Source organism: Neoarius graeffei, chromosome 12 (genome assembly GCF_027579695.1).
Source record: "Neoarius graeffei isolate fNeoGra1 chromosome 12, fNeoGra1.pri, whole genome shotgun sequence".
Lineage (NCBI taxonomy): Eukaryota > Metazoa > Chordata > Actinopteri > Siluriformes > Ariidae > Neoarius > Neoarius graeffei.
In genome coordinates this window covers 71,441,722-71,464,799 of record NC_083580.1, presented here as the reverse complement: position 1 = coordinate 71,464,799, position 23,078 = coordinate 71,441,722, and the positions used below count along the sequence as shown (strand labels likewise).

The 23,078-nt window shown below is 39.0% G+C and overlaps 1 protein-coding gene across 2 annotated transcripts in view; it reads right to left on the bottom strand.

Annotated features, from left to right (window-relative positions):
• The window catches only part of gria1b (glutamate receptor, ionotropic, AMPA 1b), a 190,440-nt gene that overhangs the window by 6,219 nt on the left and 161,143 nt on the right, over window positions 1-23,078 (bottom strand). Inside the window, exons 13-15 of one of the 2 annotated variants that reach the window (XM_060936357.1) lie at window positions 20,479-20,726; window positions 15,582-15,696; window positions 1,029-1,163 (exon numbers count right to left, since the gene is read on the bottom strand). In XM_060936357.1, the coding sequence (XP_060792340.1) occupies window positions 1,029-1,163; window positions 15,582-15,696; window positions 20,479-20,726 (498 nt within the window). Of the gene's footprint in view, window positions 1-1,028; window positions 1,164-14,983; window positions 15,099-15,581; window positions 15,697-20,478; window positions 20,727-23,078 lie in introns of both variants that reach the window. The other variant, XM_060936358.1, reaches the window with a different exon arrangement.

Below are 23,078 nucleotides of genomic sequence, written 5' to 3'. Positions count from 1 at the left end.
CCCCGGGGCTCGAACCCAGGACCTTCTTGCTATGAGGCGACAGCGCTAACCACTACACCACCGTGCCACCCCCTTTCATTCATATTCCAGAAATTATGTTCAGGTTTCCTTAAAAAAAAAAAAAGTATAATAACACAACAATAATTTTAGCCTGACATTAAGAAGGTAAACATTAATATTAAAATGTGTTCTCTTTGTAAATATGAAAGGTGATTATAGGCCCTGTCACATTACCGGTGTGTTAAATTAACACATCTAGCTGGGCACACACACACACACACACCTGCTGTTAGAAGGATCCCCAAGCTGATAAAGGGATTTCCATAAATATTGGCTATATCACTAATAATTGTTATGATGCGTGTGGTGGTCTGGGGACAGGCAGATACAGGTCAAGAGCTTCACATTAAACGTCAAAAGGTAAATAAATACATAAATAAACAGATAAATAAATAAGAATAATAATCTCAAATATTTTGACCATGTTAGTTAGATCGTTAGTTCCAGATGGTCTAGTTTGAGTATTTCAGAATCTACTGAGCTGGGATTTTCTCACACACACACACACACACACACACACACCCCACAGTCTAAAATTTATTCAGAATGATGTCAAAAAGGAAAACTATCCAGTGAAGGTCAGTTCTGGACATTTAGAGGAGCTGACAGGAAGGCTGTGATAACTTAAATAACGACTCATTACAGCCATGGTGAGCAGAAAAGCATATCAAAATGCATAACACTTTGAACCTTGAGGCAGCTGGGCTACGACAGCCCACATTAGGTTCTAGTAAATAGGTTGTCAGGCAAAAATAGGAATATGAGACAACAGTGGGCACTGCCTCAATGAAACGGGACAGCTGAAGACTGGAAAATTATTTCCTGTTCTTTAATTCTCCATATTGTATATATTTTTTTTCCGATAAGCCAGTTCTCACTGTAATTGCATGACTTGATTCACTGCGCAGCTGCCACATGATTAGCATGAATAAACAAACATTCTTATTTACACCGTATTCTTTACACACCTTCATTCTCCGAGACTGGATCCTGGACTTGTAACAGAACTCGACCAAAGCCACCAGCATGGCCAGCCCCAATCCTCCAATCAGGATGTAGAAAACCCCGGCCACATTACTGAGGCTCAGGGCGCTGGTTTTATCCTGAACAGCACAGAAAATACAATCACCATCTAATACATGTACAGTACAGCACACTCTGTGACACTCACATGCACACACACACACACAAACACAGATACACACATGCATTCACTAAAGTACACGTCTCTGACTGGGGCTAGGAAATAATCCATAAATACATAACATAATACAGGACATGACCCTATTGTTTTGAGACACAATAGAGTAGTAATATACGACAATATAATACATACTGCTTTCAATCCGTACAATTTAATATTTACACATTTGAATAAATAACTAGCAGTAATAAAACGATCCAGTAAACATCTAGTAAGCATGCAGACAGACTCATGCACAAGCCACAAGCTGGAATAACACATATCACTCTCCAGAACATGACAGGTTCATCTATTTATTCTTTCTGCACACTTAGATAAAAAAAAAGTCGATCACAGAAACAAGTAAATACATCTCTCCATTTTACATTTTAAGCAGCCTCTACGTTTGAAGTGCATAGGTGAGAGGAATCGTTCTATAAGACTTGGGAATTGGGAGTTACAGCACACTGTTTCATGTCTCATACGTAAGCTATGGCCTGTCAGCACTTTCTCTGTCCCCATGATGGTGGCCATGACATTACACTGGGGCAGCAGAAATCAGTGGCATGCATGGGTTTTTCGGACCATACTGCGGTCTCATCCAACAGCATGCACGTTGCTTTTACAAAGGCTGGCATAAGTATTCACCCCCCTTGAACTTTCTGACATTTTGTATGGAAGTGAAATGGAAACAATTGCGATTATATATCATGAATCTACACAAAATAGCTCAGAGGACTGAAGTGGTTGCTTCTCAGATTATTGCCCTTCTTATCTGATCACTAACTTTTGGTGGATGGTTTCTTGTGTCATATTCCTTCATTTAGATATGTAGGATGTTCAAAGTTTGGGATTTAAATTTTTTTTTTTTAAATATAAATTAACCATTACTGATACTTTTCCAGATCTTTCCCAGAATACATTATATGGCCAAAGGTTTGTGGACACCTGACCATCACACCCATATGAGTATGTCTGTTATAGCAGCAAATTGGGGCGGGGGGGGACACAACACAACAGTTCATATGATTTTGGTGATTGTGATGCTTGTGTGTCAACATACTTTTAGCCGTACTTTTATCATAGCTCCTTGGTATTCCAGGAACAAGTTTCTATCCACTTGTAGTTCATCATGTGACTTCTAATGTGTGTGTGTGTGTATACACACATTATATATATATATATATATATATATATATATATATATATATATATATATATATATATATATACACACACACACACACTTTTATTGATGATGATAATTAGGAAGTGATCAAATACGCTGTTTTTTCAGCTCTCAGACACATTCAAACACTAATTAACACGGAAAATATCAGTGTGTGTACATTAGACAACTGATATTTTAAATGTCTGTATACTGTGACTGTTTACTGTGAATTATTTCAGAATCACTTAAAATTCCATAATCCAGCTGAGTTTTTGTGATTGGCGCTGCCAGCAAGCAGCTCCTGACTTCACAGCTGATAATAATATTTCATAGAAGCCATGGCCTAATGGTTAGAGAAGCAGCTCTGGGACTGAAAGGTTGCTGGTTTGATTCCCTTGACCAACAGGAATGGCTGAAGTGCCCTTAAACAACACACCTAACCCAAACTGCTCTCCAGGCTCCTCTGGGTATGTTGTATGTCGCTCTGGAGAAGAGTGTGTGATGTAATGGCTGGTTTTTGCAGCAGCACTAATTTAAGATGTTTCACAGAAACTGGGCAGGATCCTGTACTTGTGTGATCTTAATTTCTACCTTTTTATTTGTAAATATTCTTCAAACGATATCAATTTTTCTTCCAACTTTGATCTTATAAGCTATTTTGTGCAGATGGTATATAATTCCAATTAAGTCCAGTCGAGTGAACAAAATGTGAAAAAGTGTAAGAGGGGTGAATACTTACGCGAGGCACTATAAAACATGGACAAGGATAAATAGCATTGCCGATCTCCCTGGGGGAAAAGCAATCAAGTGACAGGGATTTCACAGCTACGCATTACTCTCCAAACTGTCAATTACTCGTCTGTGGATAGATGTGATCCTAAATGATGATCAGACTTGAATAGACTACAGGACTGTGATTAATAACAGCACACCTATTAAGCTTCACAGGCTTTGACATTAGAACTCGGTGAATAATTTAAGCATGGCTGCCCAAACCTGCCCCTGGAGCTGCAGAACCCTGCAGAGTTGAGTTCAAGCGTGTATCTGACACACCCTGGCCCTGTTTCTTTGTACACGGATTACTGAGTTAGCCACACTGAACCACTGATGGTTTGATACAATCCTGGATTTTTCTTTTCCTTGAAACTGTTATCAGAACAAGAAGTTCAAACCTGCTTGGGAGCGAGATCAGATCACACTGTTAGGATGCTTTCATGGTGCTTTATGGCTATTTGGATTGACAAACAAAAAGAGAACATAAACCCTGAGTTTTGTGGTTGCAGGCAAACCGTTTTGACGGCACATCTGGAAATGTTCTTCTTCTGTCATGTACTCCTCTTAAACCTGAAATGGTGGAAATATTTGTTTCCTTTAGGGTTTTTTTTTTTTTAAGGCTATTGGTTCCATCTCCATGTCTCTGACCACTGAATGAAAGTGTTATGAATACGGTATGTTTTCAGCCTTACACATAGGGGCTCCTCAGCCAACTTTTTGCTCCATTTAATCATGTGTGAAACCAAACCAAATAACAAACAAACAAACAAACAAACAGCAATTTCCCTGAGCCTGATTTGACCAGTAGATGTGTAAAATCATCCTTAGAATCAGTGTGCTATTTTTATAGTGTTAAAATATAATTTAATGTACAACCCCAATTCCAAAAAAGTTGGGACAAAGTACAAATTGTAAATAAAAACGGAATGCAATAATTTACAAATCTCAAAAACTGATATTGTATTCACAATAGAACATAGACAACATATCAAATGTCGAAAGTGAGACATTTTGAAATTTCATGCCAAATATTGGCTCATTTGAAATTTCATGACAGCAACACATCTCAAAAAAGTTGGGACAGGGGCAATAAGAGGCTGGAAAAGTTAAAGGTACAAAAAAGGAACAGCTGGAGGACCAAATTGCAACTCATTAGGTCAATTGGCAATAGGTCATTAACATGACTGGGTATAAAAAGAGCATCTTGGAGTGGCAGCGGCTCTCAGAAGTAAAGATGGGAAGAGGATCACCAATCCCCCTAATTCTGCGCTGACAAATAGTGGAGCAATATCAGAAAGGAGTTCGACAGTGTAAAATTGCAAAGTTTGAACATATCATCATCTACAGTGCATAATATCATCAAAAGATTCAGAGAATCTGGAAGAATCTCTGTGCGTAAGGGTCAAGGCCGGAAAACCATACTGGGTGCCCGTGATCTTCGGGCCCTTAGACGGCACTGCATCACATACAGGCATGCTTCTGTATTGGAAATCACAAAATGGGCTCAGGAATATTTCCAGAGAACATTATCTGTGAACACAATTCACTGTGCCATCCGCCGTTGCCAGCTAAAACTCTATAGTTCAAAGAAGAAGCCGTATCTAAACACGATCCAGAAGCGCAGACGTCTTCTCTGGGCCAAGACTCATTTAAAATGGACTGTGGCAAAGTGGAAAACTGTTCTGTGGTCAGATGAATCAAAATTTGAAGTTCTTTATGGAAATCAGGGACGCCGTGTCATTCGGACTAAAGAGGAGAAGGACGACCCAAGTTGTTATCAGCGCTCAGTTCAGAAGCCTGCATCTCTGATGGTATGGGGTTGCATTAGTGCGTGTGGCATGGGCAGCTTACACATCTGGAAAGACACCATCAATGCTGAAAGGTATATCCAGGTTCTAGAGCAACATATGCTCCCATCCAGACGACGTCTCTTTCAGGGAAGACCTTGCATTTTCCAACATGACAATGCCAAACCACATACTGCATCAATTACAGCATCATGGCTGCGTAGAAGAAGGGTCCGGGTACTGAACTGGCCAGCCTGCAGTCCAGATCTTTCACCCATAGAAAACATTTGGCGCATCATAAAATGGAAGATACGACAAAAAAGACCTAAGACAGTTGAGCAACTAGAATCCTACATTAGACAAGAATGGGTTAACATTCCTATCCCTAAACTTGAGCAACTTTTCTCCTCAGTCCCCAGACGTTTACAGACTGTTGTAAAGAGAAAAGGGGATGTCTCACAGTGGTAAACATGGCCTTGTCCCAACTTTTTTGAGATGTGTTGTTGTCATGAAATTTAAAATCACCTAATTTTTCTCTTTAAATGATACATTTTCTCAGTTTAAACATTTGATATGTCATCTATGTTCTATTCTGAATAAAATATGGAATTTTGAAACTTCCACATCATTGCATTCCGTTTTTATTTACAATTTGTACTTTGTCGCAACTTTTTTGGAATCGGGGTTGTAGCTGAAATTGTATTATTACTATTATTATTATTATTAAGATAGTACGTAATTGTGTGTTGTCTGTAATGCGTGTGTTGTAAACCGTGTTGAACGTATCGGTGTTGTGGTTAAACGACAGAAAATGTAAATCTATTGCCAGTCAAAAGTTTGTACACCCCTACTCATTGTGACTCTTTTCTACATTGTAGAACAATACTGAAGACATCATCAAAACTATGAAATAACATCTGGAACATATATGGAATTATGTGGTAAAAAAAAAAGTGTCAAACAAAATATGTTTGATATTTTAGATTCTTCAGAGTATCCAGCGTTTACCTTGATGATGCTTTGTACACTATTGGCATTCTCTTAACCAGCTTCATGAGGTCATCACCTGGAACGCTTTTCAATTAACAGCTGTGCCTCGTCAAAAGGTAATTAGTGGGCAAGTTTCTTGCCTTCTTAATGTGTTTGAGATAAACACTAAATAGTAAATAATAAAAAAATACAGTAAATAGCCATATTCCATCCACAACTGTAGTAATTTATATTTAGTATAAATACGCAGGTGATTATAGAAAATCGCACATGCTGATTGGTCGAGAAATTCAGACTATTTCTCAATAATCACCTCGAGTGACTCAGCAAAACGGCGGCCAATCGCTTCATCACCGTAAGTGAGGAAGAATTACAAACGCTGAAAGAAAATGCTGTTCCTAAAAGCACTAAAGAGGCTATGAAGTTTGGTCTAAAACTATTCAAAGGTAAGGTGGAATTGTGATTTATTTTATCGATTTCAGAACAAAGTATTTTATGTGACTCGGCGTGGATAAGTGACAAGTCTGCGCCACGCCTTTATTTGCATGAAGCTTTTGAAGTTTGAAATAAATTTTTTTAATGCATATTTTTAATAATCACCCACCTCAGGCTCAGTAAATATTGGTAATTATTCTATCCACATTCACTGGATATGAGCAATTGCACACTGATTGGCTACTCTACTACTAGGATATCAGCTCATATACCATGAGTAGAGAAAAACAAAATGGCGGCGCGTGTTGCTGAACCAACCGAGGACGAAATAAAAACTCTACTCGAAAACAAAACCACGAAAAATACAAAAAAATAAACAAAATATGAAATAAAAGTATTTGATGGTGAGAAAATATCTTTTTTTTTTATTTTTCAAGAGTTATTATTATTATTATGATAGCATTTTTCACAAATTGCTCCTGTCATTTCACCGGTTTGTTTACATTCTAAGTGGAAATGATTTTGTCGGATGTTTTGTGTATAAAGTTTTTATTTATCAAATTTGCAAAAAATAAAAATGCTCTGTTTCTCAAATTCCAGTGACTGTGGATAAAATAAAACAGTTATTCCACGAAATCGAGTCGTACATGAGCTGATAGCCGACGAGGCGCGTAGCACAGAGTTGGCTATAAGCCATGTACGATGAGATTTGTGAAAAAAAAAATTCCACTTAGAATGTAAGCAAACCAGCGAAAGGACAGGAGCAATTTGTGAAAAATTCTATAATAGTAATAATTCTTGAAAAAAAAGATACGTTCTTACCATCAAATACTTTTATTCAATATTTTGTTGTTTTTTTGTATTTTTTGGGGTTTTGTTTTCGAGTAGAGTTTTTATTTCATCCTCGGTTGGTTCAGCAACAAGCTCCGCCATTTTAACAGTTATTCCACTCAATCTCGTCGTACATGGCTTATAGCCGACTCGGTGCTACGCGCCTTGTCGGCTATCAGCTCATGTACGACTTGATTTTGTGGAATAACTGTTAAATATGTCAAGAACCACTCAACTACGTAACGAGAAACGACATCCATCATTACTTTAAAACATGAAGTGACTTTTAATTCATAAAAATCAAGACAAATCATAGAATTAGAAGGCGTGCCCTAACTTTTGACTGGTACTGTACATTCTGAATAAAATTATTCTGATTCCATGAGATACTGAGTCGAGGCTGAGGACTCATCAAGCCACATGCACAATTGACTTGTTCCCAATTTCCAATCTGGAATTCTCAAATTTGCTAATAACCACCATATTTTGGTTGATTTGAGATCTCCGTTAAAAAGCCAGTGTGATTTTAAGGATAAAACTGAATAAACAGGTTTAACAGGCAGAACTGCCATAAGCCTCTGCTATGAATAGAGTGTTTTAATTAAAATGTACTTTGGCATGGGAATGAGTTATGAAGACCTAATTAAGACATACTGCCATCACCTCCCATGGTATTATTGTAAGAAGTGTCTATACTGCATATAGATATATATAGTTCAGAAGTCTTTCTTTCTTTCTTTCTTGGTCTGTCTATATCTATGAGAAACTGAAATAGCAACTTGAAAGAGCACAGAACATAAGTTATGCACTCATATGAAGATTTCATGACCTGGATTTGGTATCTCACTATTCTGTGACACAGCTTAGGCACAGATTTTCACTTTATTCTCTCCCGAGCACCATTCATGCCCTGTAAAACGGAAATTTAGTTGAAATTCAGTTGTTCAGAAACTACAGCCAAAGCTGAATTGTTGAAAGGATGTCATGTGCAATTTGAGTAGCAGGATTCTAATTAGCCATCGTTCATTTACCGATCGTTGTTTCATGTCTCGATAGACAGTCGCCGACCACTTTATTAGGAACACTTGCTTGTTTATGCAATTATCCAATCCTGTGGCAGGAGCGCAATGCATTTTATTCTATCCACATTCACTGGATATGAGCAGTCACGCACTCTGATTGGCTACACTACTACTAGGATATCGGGTCATATCCCATGAGTAGAGAAAAACAAAATGGCAGAGTTTGTTGCTGAACAAACCGAGAACGAAATAAAAACTCGACTCGTAAACAAAACAAAACAAAAAACGCAATAAAATATGGAATGAAAGTATTTGATGGTAAGAATGTATCCTTTATTTATTTTTCAAGAATTATTATCATCATCACATTTTTCACAAATTGCTCCTGTCATTTCGCCGGTTTGTTTACATCCTAAGGGGAAATTATTTTGTCGGACATTTTGTATAAAGTTTTTATTTATCGAATTTGCAAAAAAACAAAAATGCTCTGTTTCTCAAAATCCAGTGACTGTGGATAGAATAAAACAGTTATTCCACTCAATCTCGTTGTACATGGCTTATAGACAACTTGGTGCTACGCGCCTCGTCAGCTATCAGCTCATGTACGACTCAATTTCATGGAATAACTTAATTATTGTGTATATAAAGAACGAGGGTTAGAACTACTGGTCTGCTGGGATTTTCCCCCCCATACACAACAGTCTCTAGAGTTTACACAGACTGGTGTGAAAAACTAAACGCATTCAGTGAGCAGCAAGTATGAAGACAGAATGAGAGGTCAATGGAGAATGTCTGGATAAGCTAAAAGAAAGGTTATGGTAACTCAAATAAACACTTTTTACAACCCTCATGAGCAGAAAAGCATCTCCGATGGATCGCGGATTGAACCTTGATGTAGATTCTGCTACAACAGCAGAAGACCACGGAAGTTCTCTGAGGTTACAGTAAGTCAGTACAGGCTCACCAAAACATTTTCCAATTTTTTTTTCAGTGTCCCACTGATTTCCTAATAAAATGGTCACTGAGTGTAAATGTTCCAGGTGATTTTTGATATCAGGTGATTCTAGATTTACCATGGTGAATTAGGATTTAGGGTTAGGGTTGGGTAATCTGGCGGAATGTTTCATTTCTCTGTTGTAACTGAGTCCTCTGTGGCATAGTGGTGGACTTTGAAGCAGAAGGTCCTGAGTTTAATTCCCAGTAAGGACAGTAAAAAAGAAGTAGGGGGGGAAAGTGAATTAAATTAGACAGGTACACTGCAAAAAATTGAAAACTGAATTTGAGGAGAAAATTACGGTATATTAGTGGAATTATCTTTCTGCATGGACAGATATTTTTACTTGATAAGACATCTTAGAATAAGTTGGTTGCAATCTAGAACTAGGTTTAATCATCTCAGAATTGGTGTCTTGTATTCTTCTAATAGGAAATGCGAGCTCGTTTCAACTATTTTCAAGATATTTTCACTTGCTATCATTTTTTGCAGTGTAGATAATTCTGGGTAGACAGGTATAAGAGGATAGAAGATGTAAAGGGTGAGTGGGAAATGAGGGGGAAAGGTGAGTAGAGTGTGGTTGTTGAAGTGTTTGCATTCTTTTATGAACCGCCCAAAAATCCCTTTTCAGAATGTCGACCTAATTCACCGAGGTGAATCTGGAATCACCTGATTTCAAAAAATCAAGTGTAACATAATATGACCTTTACAATCAACATACACTACCGTTCAAAAGTTTGGGGTCACTTTGAAATGTCCTTATTTTTGAAAGAAAAGCACTGTTCTTTTCGATGAAGATCACTTTAAACTAATCAGAAATCCACTCTATACATTGCTAATGTGGTAAATGACTATTCTAGCTGCAAATGTCTGGTTTTTGGTGCAATATCTCCATAGGTGTATAGAGGCCCATTTCCAGCAACTCTCACTCCAGTGTTCTAATGGTACAATGTGTTTGCTCATTGCCTCAGAAGGCTAATGGATGATTAGAAAACCCTTGTACAATCATGTTAGCACAGCTGAAAACAGTTGAGCTCTTTAGAGAAGCTATAAAACTGACCTTCCTTTGAGCAGATTGAGTTTCTGGAGCATCACATTTGTGGGGTCGATTAAATGCTCAAAATGGCCAGAAAAATGTCTCGACTATATTTTCTATTCATTTTACAACTTATGGTGGTAAATAAAAGTGTGACTTTTCATGGAAAACACAAAATTGTCTGGGTGACCCCAAACTTTTGAACGGTAGTGTAAGTGCACAATTTTGACTCAATCCATTTATTCGAATCAAGAGGCCAAAGTAACCTGACTGGAATGATCATGATTACTCACTCAATCTAGTACATATCACCTTAGCTTAAATTTACAGGGTGTTTCAAAAAAAAAAAAACATGATATAATTTCATAATTTAATAACTTTGCCAATTCTTGTTCAATTGACCTCAAGTTTTAACAGCATGTGTGGAAACGGGTCAAAATTTTACGTTTAGTGTTTTTTGTTTTTATCTTTTTCGGTATAGAAATGCCATTCACTGGAAAAGAAAAGGCGTTGTGTGTGTTAGAGTACGCTCAAACAGAGTCGAACAAGACTGTGCAGCGTGCAGTTCTGAGAGAATTCTCTGAAAATGCACCGTTACCAGAAAAGACTGTTACCAAAGACATGCTGCAGTGTGTTTGGCAGGAGCTCGACTACCGACTTGACGTGTGTCGTGTCTCAGGCGGTGCGCATATTGAAAATTTGTGAAATCGTTCATGGAATCCACATACCTTTGAATTTCTCATTCAAATTTTGAGGAATAAATCTTATATTGCTCAACATTACACCTGCTCAGTTTCATTTGCCTGGACTATGTAGTTTCTGGGATATTTACATCTCAAATAATATCAAATTTTTTGAAACACCCTGTATTATGATTAATTAAGTGACAGAACTAGGCCCAGATCTAATAAATGTCTTCTGAAGCATTGAAATAATAATAATAATAATAATAATAATAATAATAGTGGGTTGGAACCAAAACTCTGCAGGTTCATAGAGCTCTAGGAATAAGCGTAGCCATCTCTGATTACATAGTCATTTATATGAGATATAACTTGGTAGTCAATGGGCATCAACTATACAGAGACACTGTGCTAATATCTGAATTTGAATTCGAATGCTTTTAATATTTGCAGCTAAATTTGATCATCATTCGACTTAGACGTCGTCTAAATCGCAAAACTAGCTCTAAGTAGACTATTTAACCCTCATGTACAGTGACTTACCATTGACCCTAGAGCTCTTATGCTTCTACAAATACAATACAATTGTCTAACTGATTTTTAAACACCTTCAATTGTTTTTTTTCCTGTTCTTATCAGTATCAGAGATGCCAATAATGCTACCGAGAAATTCCTAGCAGAACACGGCAATTATTTTTCGTCAGATGTAAGAAAAAACAGCACGGCTTAGTCTAAGGGCCGGAATATACTTGAAGCTTAGATCGTTTCTGTACACACATCATGGCTGCCACGTGTCCGCAGCGCTCATTTGATGCACATCATCATTAATTAACGCGATACGTGCGCAAGTTTCAGTACCAGCAAAAACTGGGGTGGCAGTGTGTTCATGTTCTGGTACGTGACATTAGCATCGTTGTTTACTCGTCTGATGTGATCAACATGGATGAACACTTCGAGGAAGAGAAGCGTTTGCGCATTCATCTTTAATTTTTAATAATTTTTTTTTCAATTTTTTATTTGAAAATAATTTTTATCTTCAGCATCTTTCTTCCCTCAACTCAAAACACAACGAAACCGGCTGTTGTTTTCTCGCCGTGATGATTTCTTGCACTGCCACCTATCGGAATCCTCTAGATTTACATCAAGTACGTGCGCAAGTCTAGTCAGCACACTGCTTGCGTAACAGCAGCGTCGGCAAGCGTACGAGTCATGTAGCGTTAAGTGTCAGATATGATTGTGATTTAATAATGACTAATCCCACCCACCATTTTTTACCGACCACACAGATGATAGTCTTGCGCACTTTTTTTCTACTGGCTCTCAAGACACGGTTCGTGAATTCACAAGTCACGTTTGACCTCGATTAAGTCGTCAGGAAGCAAAAGAAGTGAGCGCTCTTTCACAATGAACGTAATAAGAGTGTCAGTCTTGAATACAAAAGTCATGTTAAATATCTTGGATTATTAATTGATGAGAATTTATCCTGGAAAACTCATATTGATTCTGTGATTACAAAAATAAGTAAGACAATAGGTTTAATCGTGAAACTGAGGCATATTGTTCCCACCCACACACTCCTGAATATTTATCAATCATTCATTACTCTATACATAACGTATGGTTTAATTTCTTGGGGTAATGCATGTAAGACTTTTTTAAATCGAATCCTCGTCCTCCAAAATCGTGCATTACGTCTTATCTATTTTGTCCAAACAAAGGAACACGCGATACCTCTCTTATTAAAGGCAAAACTATTACCAATGGAATTTTAATTTTACAAAACTGCCGCCAATTTAATGCATGATGTACACGCAAATACCGCTTCAACAAATATATCGAAGCTTTTTACTAAAATCTCAAGTGTCCATTCCTATGGAACCCGTTCCTCAACCTCTGATGATTTTTACATAAAACATTCAAGACTTAATATTCAGAAAAAAAGCTTTCTTGCATGTCGGAGTGAAGATCTGGAATGAGATACCAACCCACAGTGTCGGCTCCTGAATTTTTTTTCAGGGGGGGCAATTTTCCCCCGTTATGTCTACACGGACCATAAATGTCCACAGGACTGAAGTAAATTGACCTAGGTAGCAAGTCAATAGTCAACCAAACCCAGAAAAACACCACGGTGACTGGAGCCCTCAGTTTCGTCTTTGCCTCGTAGAGCTAACTCGAACACTCCACAAAATTTCACGCATTGGATGAGCCGGTTTAATATGTGCCTGTTCTTGCTCACCTCATCGTTGTGGCGGCGAACTGCTAGCCTGTAGCCCTCATCCGGTTGTGTAGCAATGTTCACTCTCCCAAAAGCCGAAAATTTCAGGCAGCTGCCCATGTGAATCTTTGATGACTCATGTTTTTTTATTTTCTCCGACAAATGATGCATGTCCGAAACTCCAGTGACCGTCCAAGCAGTGTTGTCCGTGGAGCCACCTCCGGGGTGGAAAAGTAAGCAGGGGGAGTAGAAAACCGCTCAGGCGTCCTCACAGCCAGCTCGCCAGGATTTGTGCTGGCACCATGTTGAAGTAAAACCTCGAGTATATGATCCCCCCCCCCCTTGTCGAAATTTGTTTTATGTTTAGATTTGGTCGAGGGGGGTCCAGCTTGTTTTGTTGCCAATTTAGCTCGATTTGATCGCTGACTAAATGGAACTTCTTTTAAGGACCGCACTGAATTGCTTTCCGCATCCATCTCACCTCAGAAACTGAGCGGATCGAACGCAACTTTGCCGCGCTTCGCAGTGATGTAAGCACATTAGGGCAAGCCCCCCCGGAACCCATAGAGATTGCATTGAAGTGCCAGTCAGGAGAAAAAAAATATATTAACATGGGACTCTATCAGTGAACTCTTGGGCGATTTTCAGCGTGACTGAAATTGCCCCAAAAGGGGCGGTACTCTAGAAGCAAGACCACCCTGATTGGACAATGATACCCAGAGACAGATTAAAACGGCCTCGAGCAGTGCTGGTGAAAGTTTGTTTTAAAAAAAGAAAAAAAAAATTTTTTTTTCGTTTTGGCAGTGCGTCGCCCAATCGCCCTTATGCACCAGCCGCCCTTGCCAACCCATCTAAAAACCTTGTCTAAAAACTCTTTTAGAAAAGCTTTAAAAGGAAAACTTTTCAAGATTCTTGAAAGTTATCTTGAACTAGACTCTTTAATCGAACAAATGAAACAGTAACTTTCTCGTTGATATTTATTGACTTATCTGGTAATTATGTCACCAAATTTCTATTCTGTTTCTAAGCCTCTTTTTCTCCCCTCTCAAATGCTTTGCTTCTTCTGTCGTTGTTCAAAATTATTGTTATTGTGTTTGTAATTTATTTATGTACAGACCGGCCTGCCTTGATTACTTTAATACTACCTGCAGTCCAGTCGAATTCATTTTCATAATTCATTCTCATGTATTTTATTTATTTGACCACAAGCAAATGAACGCTTTTCACGTCCTTCGTCCTTTCGCCTTGAATGAACCTTTTTTTTTTCTGCCAGGCGAATTTTATTCACATTTAGACTAATCACTGATTTGAAAAAGCACAGACGCATGCTTTCCTAATCAAGAAATTTCCTGTATTACTGTTGAAGAAGTCAAAAATCGTTAATGCTATAGCTAAAGCATAAATATTGGCACCTCTGTATAAACAATGTATTAAAATAGAAATCCCCTTTCCATGCTTGGGCTTCCTTGCTGGTAGATTTCAGTGAAGGCCACTGGGTCATTTTGAGAGCACGGTACATAAGGGTTAAACATTCCATGGTGAGAAAATTTGCACCATTTACCGAAGTGCTTATCTCCCACGCATCTACCTACTGTATTTCAGAATGTCATTACCGTAAGTGACGAACGACACAGTCTAAAGCATTGTGTGTGTGTGTGTGTTGGTTGCGTTGAGGTAAAGGGCAGATTGGAGACAGAGCGCAGGCAGTTGCTGTGTACTGGGGGTGGGGGATGAGTGGGCGTTTTGATTAAGCTCTGAGGCTTGTTCACTAAAGTGAGGCAAAGCACCAATGTGGAACTAACCTTTCTTCCGGAGTCCTTGCTTCCACACTCGCCTTTATCGTACCACCATTTGTTTTTCAGTTTGTCTAAGACGGCCTGCTCATTGAGCTTCAACACCGCTAGGTTTACGGGGATTCTTCAACCAGGGAAATAACATAAATAACATTACCCATGTTATCTTATGTTATTCAGCATTTAAGTAAGCACACACCTATAAAATATGTACTAGTGTTCTACATGGCTACAGCTAGATTGGAAAAAAAGAGGGAAAAAAATAGCTTAATCACAAGTCTGAATAATGTGTCAGTGCCAAAGTGATATGCATTAATACTCCATCTAGCTTTGTTGCCTTTCTCCCTAGTGCAAGATGTGTATTACTATATCACTTTGGGTAACCGGCAAAAGCTGGAAACACTCATTAAAATATTCAATCAGAAATTCTTTTAAGAGAGAGTTTCTCAAAGTGTATACATTGTCAAATCCAGATTGGTTCGAGCGTACAGCCCCATACCGCATGAGTACGGGTCTACGAGTGTAGCCAGTGAGTTGGGTGTTTGGAGTTGCCGGTTACCCCTCCACCGTAGTGGTTACCCGCTGGATAGCTCATACTGGGGCTGACCTTGGAATCACCTCCCCCGCTGCCGCACTCGCCCTTGTCGTACCACCATTTGTTTTTCAATTTGTCCAACAGGCCCTGCTCGTTCAGTTTTAACACTGCCAGGTTTACTCGGTTTCTTGAAATGATAATAAAATAATCGGGGTCAGCGTCAGTGGTGAGAATGGGACAGCGAGGCAGAGGTTGTAGGAAATGAAACGTGAGTCGATCTTAAAAAAAGTAAAAAAAAAAAAATAAATAAATAAATAAAAAATAAAACAAAAGTCAAACTGATCTGATTGTGTGCCTGTTTCTACAAGACCTTTTTGTTGTCTTGTGTTGTGTGATGTTCAGAAAAAAAAAATGTAGTGTGATCAGATTTTACCAAGCAAGACATGGATTCTTAGGAAGGGAAGAGGAGGCATTAGCAATGCTCTGGATTGAAGCTGGTTAGATCGTCGGGGTTTTTTTTTTTTAGATTGCTGTGGTCAAAAATGTTATAACAGTTCAAATTCTTTCCGAAATCCTGCATGGTCCGTGAGTTTTGCCAAAGCATTTTGAATGCGCCAGCTCCTCCACCCTTCCCCAGTCTTCATGTGCCCCTGTTTCGGCGCTGTTACAGGGAAGCCCTTCCACTGCGTGGCAGAGAGTGCCGCTGGGAAGGAAAGCGAACAGACCGTGGGTCTGCTCTGCTCCCAGGCAACAGTGTCTTTCTCAGTAAAACCTCTCTTTCTGAGCCCTCCCTCTGTGTGACAGGGGGGTGAGAAAGAGGTCGGCTTATGGGTGACTAAAAGAAAGCCAACATTCATGAGCGTTTGTTTCTGAAATTCACTGCTTTGGCAGAAAGAGGAACAGGCAGAGAGGAAAGGAGAAAGAAAAAGTACCGCACTTTCCAGACTGTAAGACGTGTCTTTTGCCCTGTAGCCTGGACTGGTTGGATCAACAAAAGTCACACGAATGAATCACAAAAGTTCAGAATTAAACGTTGTAATGTGAGGATTTTGGGCCTCGTTTATCAAACGAGATATGACAGAATGTATTTGCTTCAAGGAGCATTTCTACCAGAAATGTTGTATTGTATTAATGAAAATCTAGTTAGTTCAGAAAAATGTTTGTATACTACAAGAGCTCCAGTGTTTGTGTAAATTTACGTATAAGAAATTTCACAAATGTGATTCTTTTTCATCGATTTGTTTTTTACATAAACTGCACACACGCAAGTGGATAAATTTAACTTTTGGGAAACTTGCTCCAACTTGAAACAATGACTATACAAGAGTGCTCTGAGAGCATAATATCCCCCGCTGGCAACTGTGCCATAACTCTGGTAAAACACGACTGAATTGAATTAAATTACAGTATGCGTATTATCAACATATAACAAAGAATCCTGTCAAGTTTCGTGAAATTCCTCCAAAAACTGTGAGGGAAGTTGATTTCAGAAAGCAAGCACACCTTGATGAAATTGCCAAAGTACAAGTTTGTTAATAATCAAGGGCATAACTCTGGTAAAATCTGCCCAAATTAAACAAAATTTCAATTTGCGTATAACTATCATATAACAAAGCCTTTTGCCAAGTTTGGTGAAATTCCTCCACAAATTGTGAGAGGAGTTGATTTCAGAAGAACGTACACCCTCATTAAATTGTCAAAGTAGAAGTTATTTAATCAAGGGCTGTAACTCTGGTAAAATTTTCACGAACGAAATTAAATCACAATATCCATATTACTGTCATATAACAAGGCCTTTTGCCAAGCTTCGAGAAATTTGTCCAAAAATTGTGAGAGTTGTTGATGTTAGAAGGCGAGCACACCATCGTGAAATTGTGAAAGTACAAGGTTGTTAATCAAGGGCCGAAACGCTGGTAAAATGCGACCGAATTGAACAACATAAAAATGTGTGAACTACCGACATATAACAATACCTTTTACCAAGTTTCGTGAAATTCCTCCAAAAATCGGGCCTTTCAGCCAGCGGGGGATAAAAAAACCATGGACAGCATAAAGTCTCACAGGTCTAGTGCCTCTGGTGGCTGGCTGTGGTATAATATGTAGCTCCGCCCATCCCCGTGTGTTTCAATGACAAAATAGTCTATTTTCAATGTCACTTTTCTCATCCAAATTATCTTTCCATTTATCTCCAGTGTCTAAATCGAACAGTTAGTTTACCCCATGCTGATATCACACATTCTTCATTTTCCCTCAGAAATTAGTTTTGAAAATGTTATTCTCCTATAATGTAAGGGCGGCACAGTGGTGCAGTGGTTAGCACTGTTACCTCACGGCAAGAAGGTTCCGGGTTCTTTCTGTGTGGAGTTTGTGTGTTCTCTCCATGTCTGTGGGTTTCCTCTGGGTGCTCTGGTTTCCCCCACAGTCCAAAGGTTCAGTAAAATACCCAGCCAGTGGGGTTACACAAACCAGTGCATACTTAGTGCTGGTCTCAAGCCCGGACAGACTGGGAAGGGTTGCATCAGGAAGGGCATCCAGTGTAAAACCCTATGCCAAATCAAATATGCGGATCCACTGTGGCGACCCCTAATGGGAGCAACTGAAAGAAGAAGAAGATTCTACTATACCGTAAGAAGGTGTGGGTACACTTGGGAATTAAGTGATTGAGCCTTGGTAACACACTGGACCTTGGAATTGGGAGAAGGTGGTGGTGCTACCAAATGAACAGGTGTACCTGACTTCTACTCTCATCTCTACTGTGTAGAATCTCTCTCCAAATTTGACAACATGGCAGAGGAATTCAAAATCAAAGTCCTTTCCATGCCACAAGGCACACTGGGTGGCGCCAATCTCTGTTTCTATGGCCCTCGGCCTCTCGCCTATTACATAGCTAGGGTTACAGTGGGGGAGCTGGTCCTTTGGTGACCGCGAGAGTTTGACTCCCTACTCATGTCTGTATTGCGGTGTGCCTCACCATATGGCAGTAGGTACCATTTTTATGATGGTCTTTGGTATGACCTGCCCGCAAGTAGAACTCACAATCTTCCGGTCAAGAGGCGAACACACTAACCACTAGGCCAACTTGCAGCAAAGGCGTTATGGCTTCATTTCGATACAATGAAAGGGCATGGAGCCATGCTGCCCAGGGTGTTTTTTTTTTTTAAACAGTCGTTGACTTGAAAGAAAGAATCCAAGCAAATTTATAAATTAGGACAAATATGACTAGCCATTCAACTGAATGGGGGAAAGTAATGGCACCCCGTAAAAGGAGGTTCCGTTAACATGGATCTATATTCGTGGACTCACTGCAATACTGGAAGATTTGGCACCCACCAGGTTAAGAGGTGTTCTTTTGCACTTTAGTAATGATTTGGTGTTTTGTTGGCTTTTTTTTTTTGAGCTCTCTTTTGTGCCTTTTATGGAGTTTCATGACTTTCACTAAATGTAAATCCACCAAATGTACCATGAATGTGCTTCGTACTTTATGTATGTTTAAACTTTACTGAACTTTTTGTATCATTGGCAGGAGTTAACTTTTAGCTGTATGCAAAAACATGTACATACAACTTTACAAAAAGATCGATAAACGAGGCTCTGAATCTCATCTCATCATCTCCAGCCGCTTTATCCTGTTCTATAGGGTCGCAGGCAAGCTGGAGCCTATCCCAGCTGACTACGGGCGAAAGGCGGGGTACACCCTGGACAAGTTGCCAGGTCATCACAGGGCTAGGCTCTGAATCTTCCAAAAGAAATTCCGACCAATCCTCAATCAATCAGTCATGACCTTATTTATCATCAATCTGTACAAAAAGTCAAAGACTCGTCACAAATACATTCAAACTAATAAAGGATCTAAATTAAAAATATAAAAAAACAAGCATTAAGCTATGATAATATGCAAATATCAAATATATATCATATATCGAGGAGGTCTTATATAATATTATTTATTATTATTTTTGTTTATTTGCTCCTCCCCACCATAATCTGACGAAATTAGCTGGTTCTATTTCTCAAAAAGTAAGTAAATAAATAAATAAACCACCATGACCCAGCCCAGAATAAAGTACTTCCTGAAGATGAGTGAATGAATGAGATAAATACGCTCCCACCCAGTCCGGCTGGCACGAAAGTAAAATCCGCTCCACCCCTGAGACTTTTTTGTTTGTTCCTATGGGATTCCAGTCCTGATGTACACCTCTATATAAGGAGTGTAGTAAAGGCTTCAACTCTGGAAACAACAGTGATGAACTACAGGAACGCTAACAAAACTAGACTAGACCTATCGGGGGGGAACCGACATTATTTTGTTTTTAAAACAGTGTTGATTTCCAGTGCAGACACGTCTTGTCCAGAAAGTACAGTATCTGATAGAAAATGGCATACTACAAAGAAAAAGACTTGTTGAGGAGACATGAATGACAGGAATAGTCAACAAATGAAGCCTTGTGATGAAGTAAAAACATTTCTGCCTCTTTTCAGAGACATAAATCCATGCTAACGTTAATGCGTTAGCTGGATTACCGATTTTGTTTCTATCTGCATGATGTCTGTGAAGAAAATGTTCAGCATGTTGACGTGGTAGTGATGAAATGGGATGGAGTGACGTCATGAGATGAATCCTGAAGGAATCAATAAACAGAAGAGCGTCAGTGTGGCATGTTAACATATGAAAATGAGACACACAAGAGATAGAAATAGAGATCATGAACAGTGGTTGTTGACAGGAACAGAGATGAGGACAGTCACAAATATTCCAAATTATCCAAGTGTAGAGAGATTAGTCAGGAAATTGTAGCTGAAAACAGCTTTCAGGGTTATCATTACAGGAGGACCTAAGTTCAGGGTCGTTTTGTGTCATTTGGAAACGTTGCACATGTTTTCCTGGGTAATCTCTCTAAGATTATAAGACATTACTGTACATAAAAATCAAACATCATTTCATTCTGGTTAGTAAGTATGTCATTTTTACCTTAAGTCAGAACCTTTAGGAGTGGCGACCCCATACCCCTTGGAGTCCAGGTTTCCACCAACCTTCATGGTATCACAAGGTTTGCGCTGTTCGATGTATTCGTTCATGGTGGACTCCAGCAGATATGCGTATTTCCCTTTGGATTTCCGCACTCTCACAACGCCCTCATCGGTGGTCTTTACGAACACTGAAGGATCTGCAGCCTTCATGTAGGACCACATCTTCTCAAACACAGCTATCTTTGATCTCTGAGGGCAAAAATGACTATTAAACCTTTTATACTGTATATCCAAGGGAAAAAACTTTCAATTACAGGTTACCTTCAAAAAACAAAACAAAAAAAAAGGAATAGAGGAGTGATACAATGCTGATTTCCAGATCTGGATCTACAGTACTGTGCAAAAGTCTTAGGCACATGTAAAGAAATGCTGTAGACCTAAAATGTGTTCAAAAATAACGAAATGAAATGTTTCAACCTTAAAAATCGCCTCAATAAGGCTGTAGCTCATACCGGCCACTGTTGTTGTGTGCAAGTTTGAAATCTGATCAATCCTGAAGCAATTTTTGTGACATTGCATATGACCCCTGTGTAGCCGCATCCATGGTAGGTGGCGCCACCTGGTGAACAACTATTGTTGGTATATGTCTTTAGAGTCTTCTGGGTGAGTTTCAGTGAAAACATCCTAGCAGTTTATGAACAGTCGTGTTTGGTGTGACGAGTCACCAAAAATTTTCACACACCCATAAAATGTTAAATATGACAGGTGGCACCACCGTCTTGACAACTTTTTATACATACCAACCTGGGGAACATTCTATGAGTTTGATCAAAATCCAATCACTTCTGTAGGAGGAGTAGCAGCAATTTTTGTGAAACTGCACATGACCCCTCTGTAGCCTTATCCATGGCAGGTGGCGCCATCTGGTGAACAAGTCTTGTTGGAATGTCTTTAGAGTCTTCTTGGTGAGTTTCAGTGAAAATGTCCTAGCAGTTTACGAAGAGTAGCATTTAATGTGATGAGTCACCCAAAAATTTCAGACACCCATAAAATAGCAAATATGACAGGTGGTGCCACCATCTTGACAACTTTTATGCACACCCACCTGGGGAACATTGTATGTGAGTTTGAACAAAATTAAATCAATCCTGTAAGAGGAGTAGCGATTTTTGCAAATTGTGGACGGACAATGTGTGATCGCGTAAGCTCATCTGGCCTGGCCTACGGCCTGATGAGCTCATAAAAATACTATAAACAGTAAGTAACAATAATTCAAACAAAATCAATATTTGGTGTGAGACGACCTTTTGCTTTAAAAAAAGAAAGATAGTAGTCTCAGGTCCAATAAGTGCAGTTTTATAAGGAAGTGAGCTGTAGGTTTTTTGAATTACCTTAATTAAATGAAACATAAAAAACTTTTTCACCTTACTCAGTCACACCGGAGTCGGGGCACTGAGCTCCCACTTACGCATTCATAAAACACTATTCACATGGTAACAGGATGATAATCACTTTCACTCTTTCGGTTTTGATTGGTTTCTCTTTCACGGTGAGAACGCCCACCGTAAACAGGATAAAATCTGTCAGCCACAGTTTAGGCGACCTCTAAGGAGGTCAAACTTGTTGCAAGATGGCATGCGGATTTGCGAGATGGCGCTTCAGACGATTCAGGACAGCGATTCAATTTCAGCAGTTCATCGGATCTTGAGAACTGCGACACTGATGATGAGCAGTGTCATTTTGATTTTCGACTCAATCCAGCTGAAGATCAACTCGAGTAAGTGTAAATATTTCTTCTATTTCTTATGAGTGAATTGGTTGATATGCATGCACTGTAGTGCATACACAGGAAAAACGACTGAGCAATTTTTCCAGGGTTAAAAGTATTTTCCTAAAAAAAAAGTTAATATTGCTCTACTTTGAGGTTGGAGAGTAAAATTTGGAGTTGGAGTGGGAGCAAAATTACAGAGTAATTGTATAACAGAGTAACAGAGTTGGTTGTGGCTCTGAACTGAGTAAAATAGTACAAGAGTTAATTTCAAGACACACTGAATAGAGTAAAACTTTTTTAGAACTGTGTTGGAATGTGTGAAAAAAAACATGACCTTACCCAGTGTGACGAACCATTTTGATCACTTGACCTGATGGGATTAAGAGCTAGCAGTGGAAGGGGTTTTCCACTCTTCTCATTGAATGGAATAGAATTTTTTACTCTTCTCATTGAATACCCCTCCCACTGCCAACCCTTTATCCCAAAACAATAGGACATACATTTTTTTTGATGGCCAGTTAATTGTCCAAATCACTGGAGCAGATTTAAGTTTTTGTGCTTGATACGTTCCTAAGACTGAATGGAATCACCTCAAGTGACCAAAACAGTTCGTCACAATGGATAAGGTCATGTTTTTTCACACATTCCAACACAGTTCTAAAACTGCCATGACATACATACTACATAGATATTATTGTAGTTGAACTTGTGCTGAATACAAAAAAGCCACATGACTTTGAAAATACTGCTTAGATTTGTTAAAACTGACAACAAAATCAGAGCATGCCAAAATCATTAGTGCCAGAAAATACCCTCAGACCCCCGAGGGT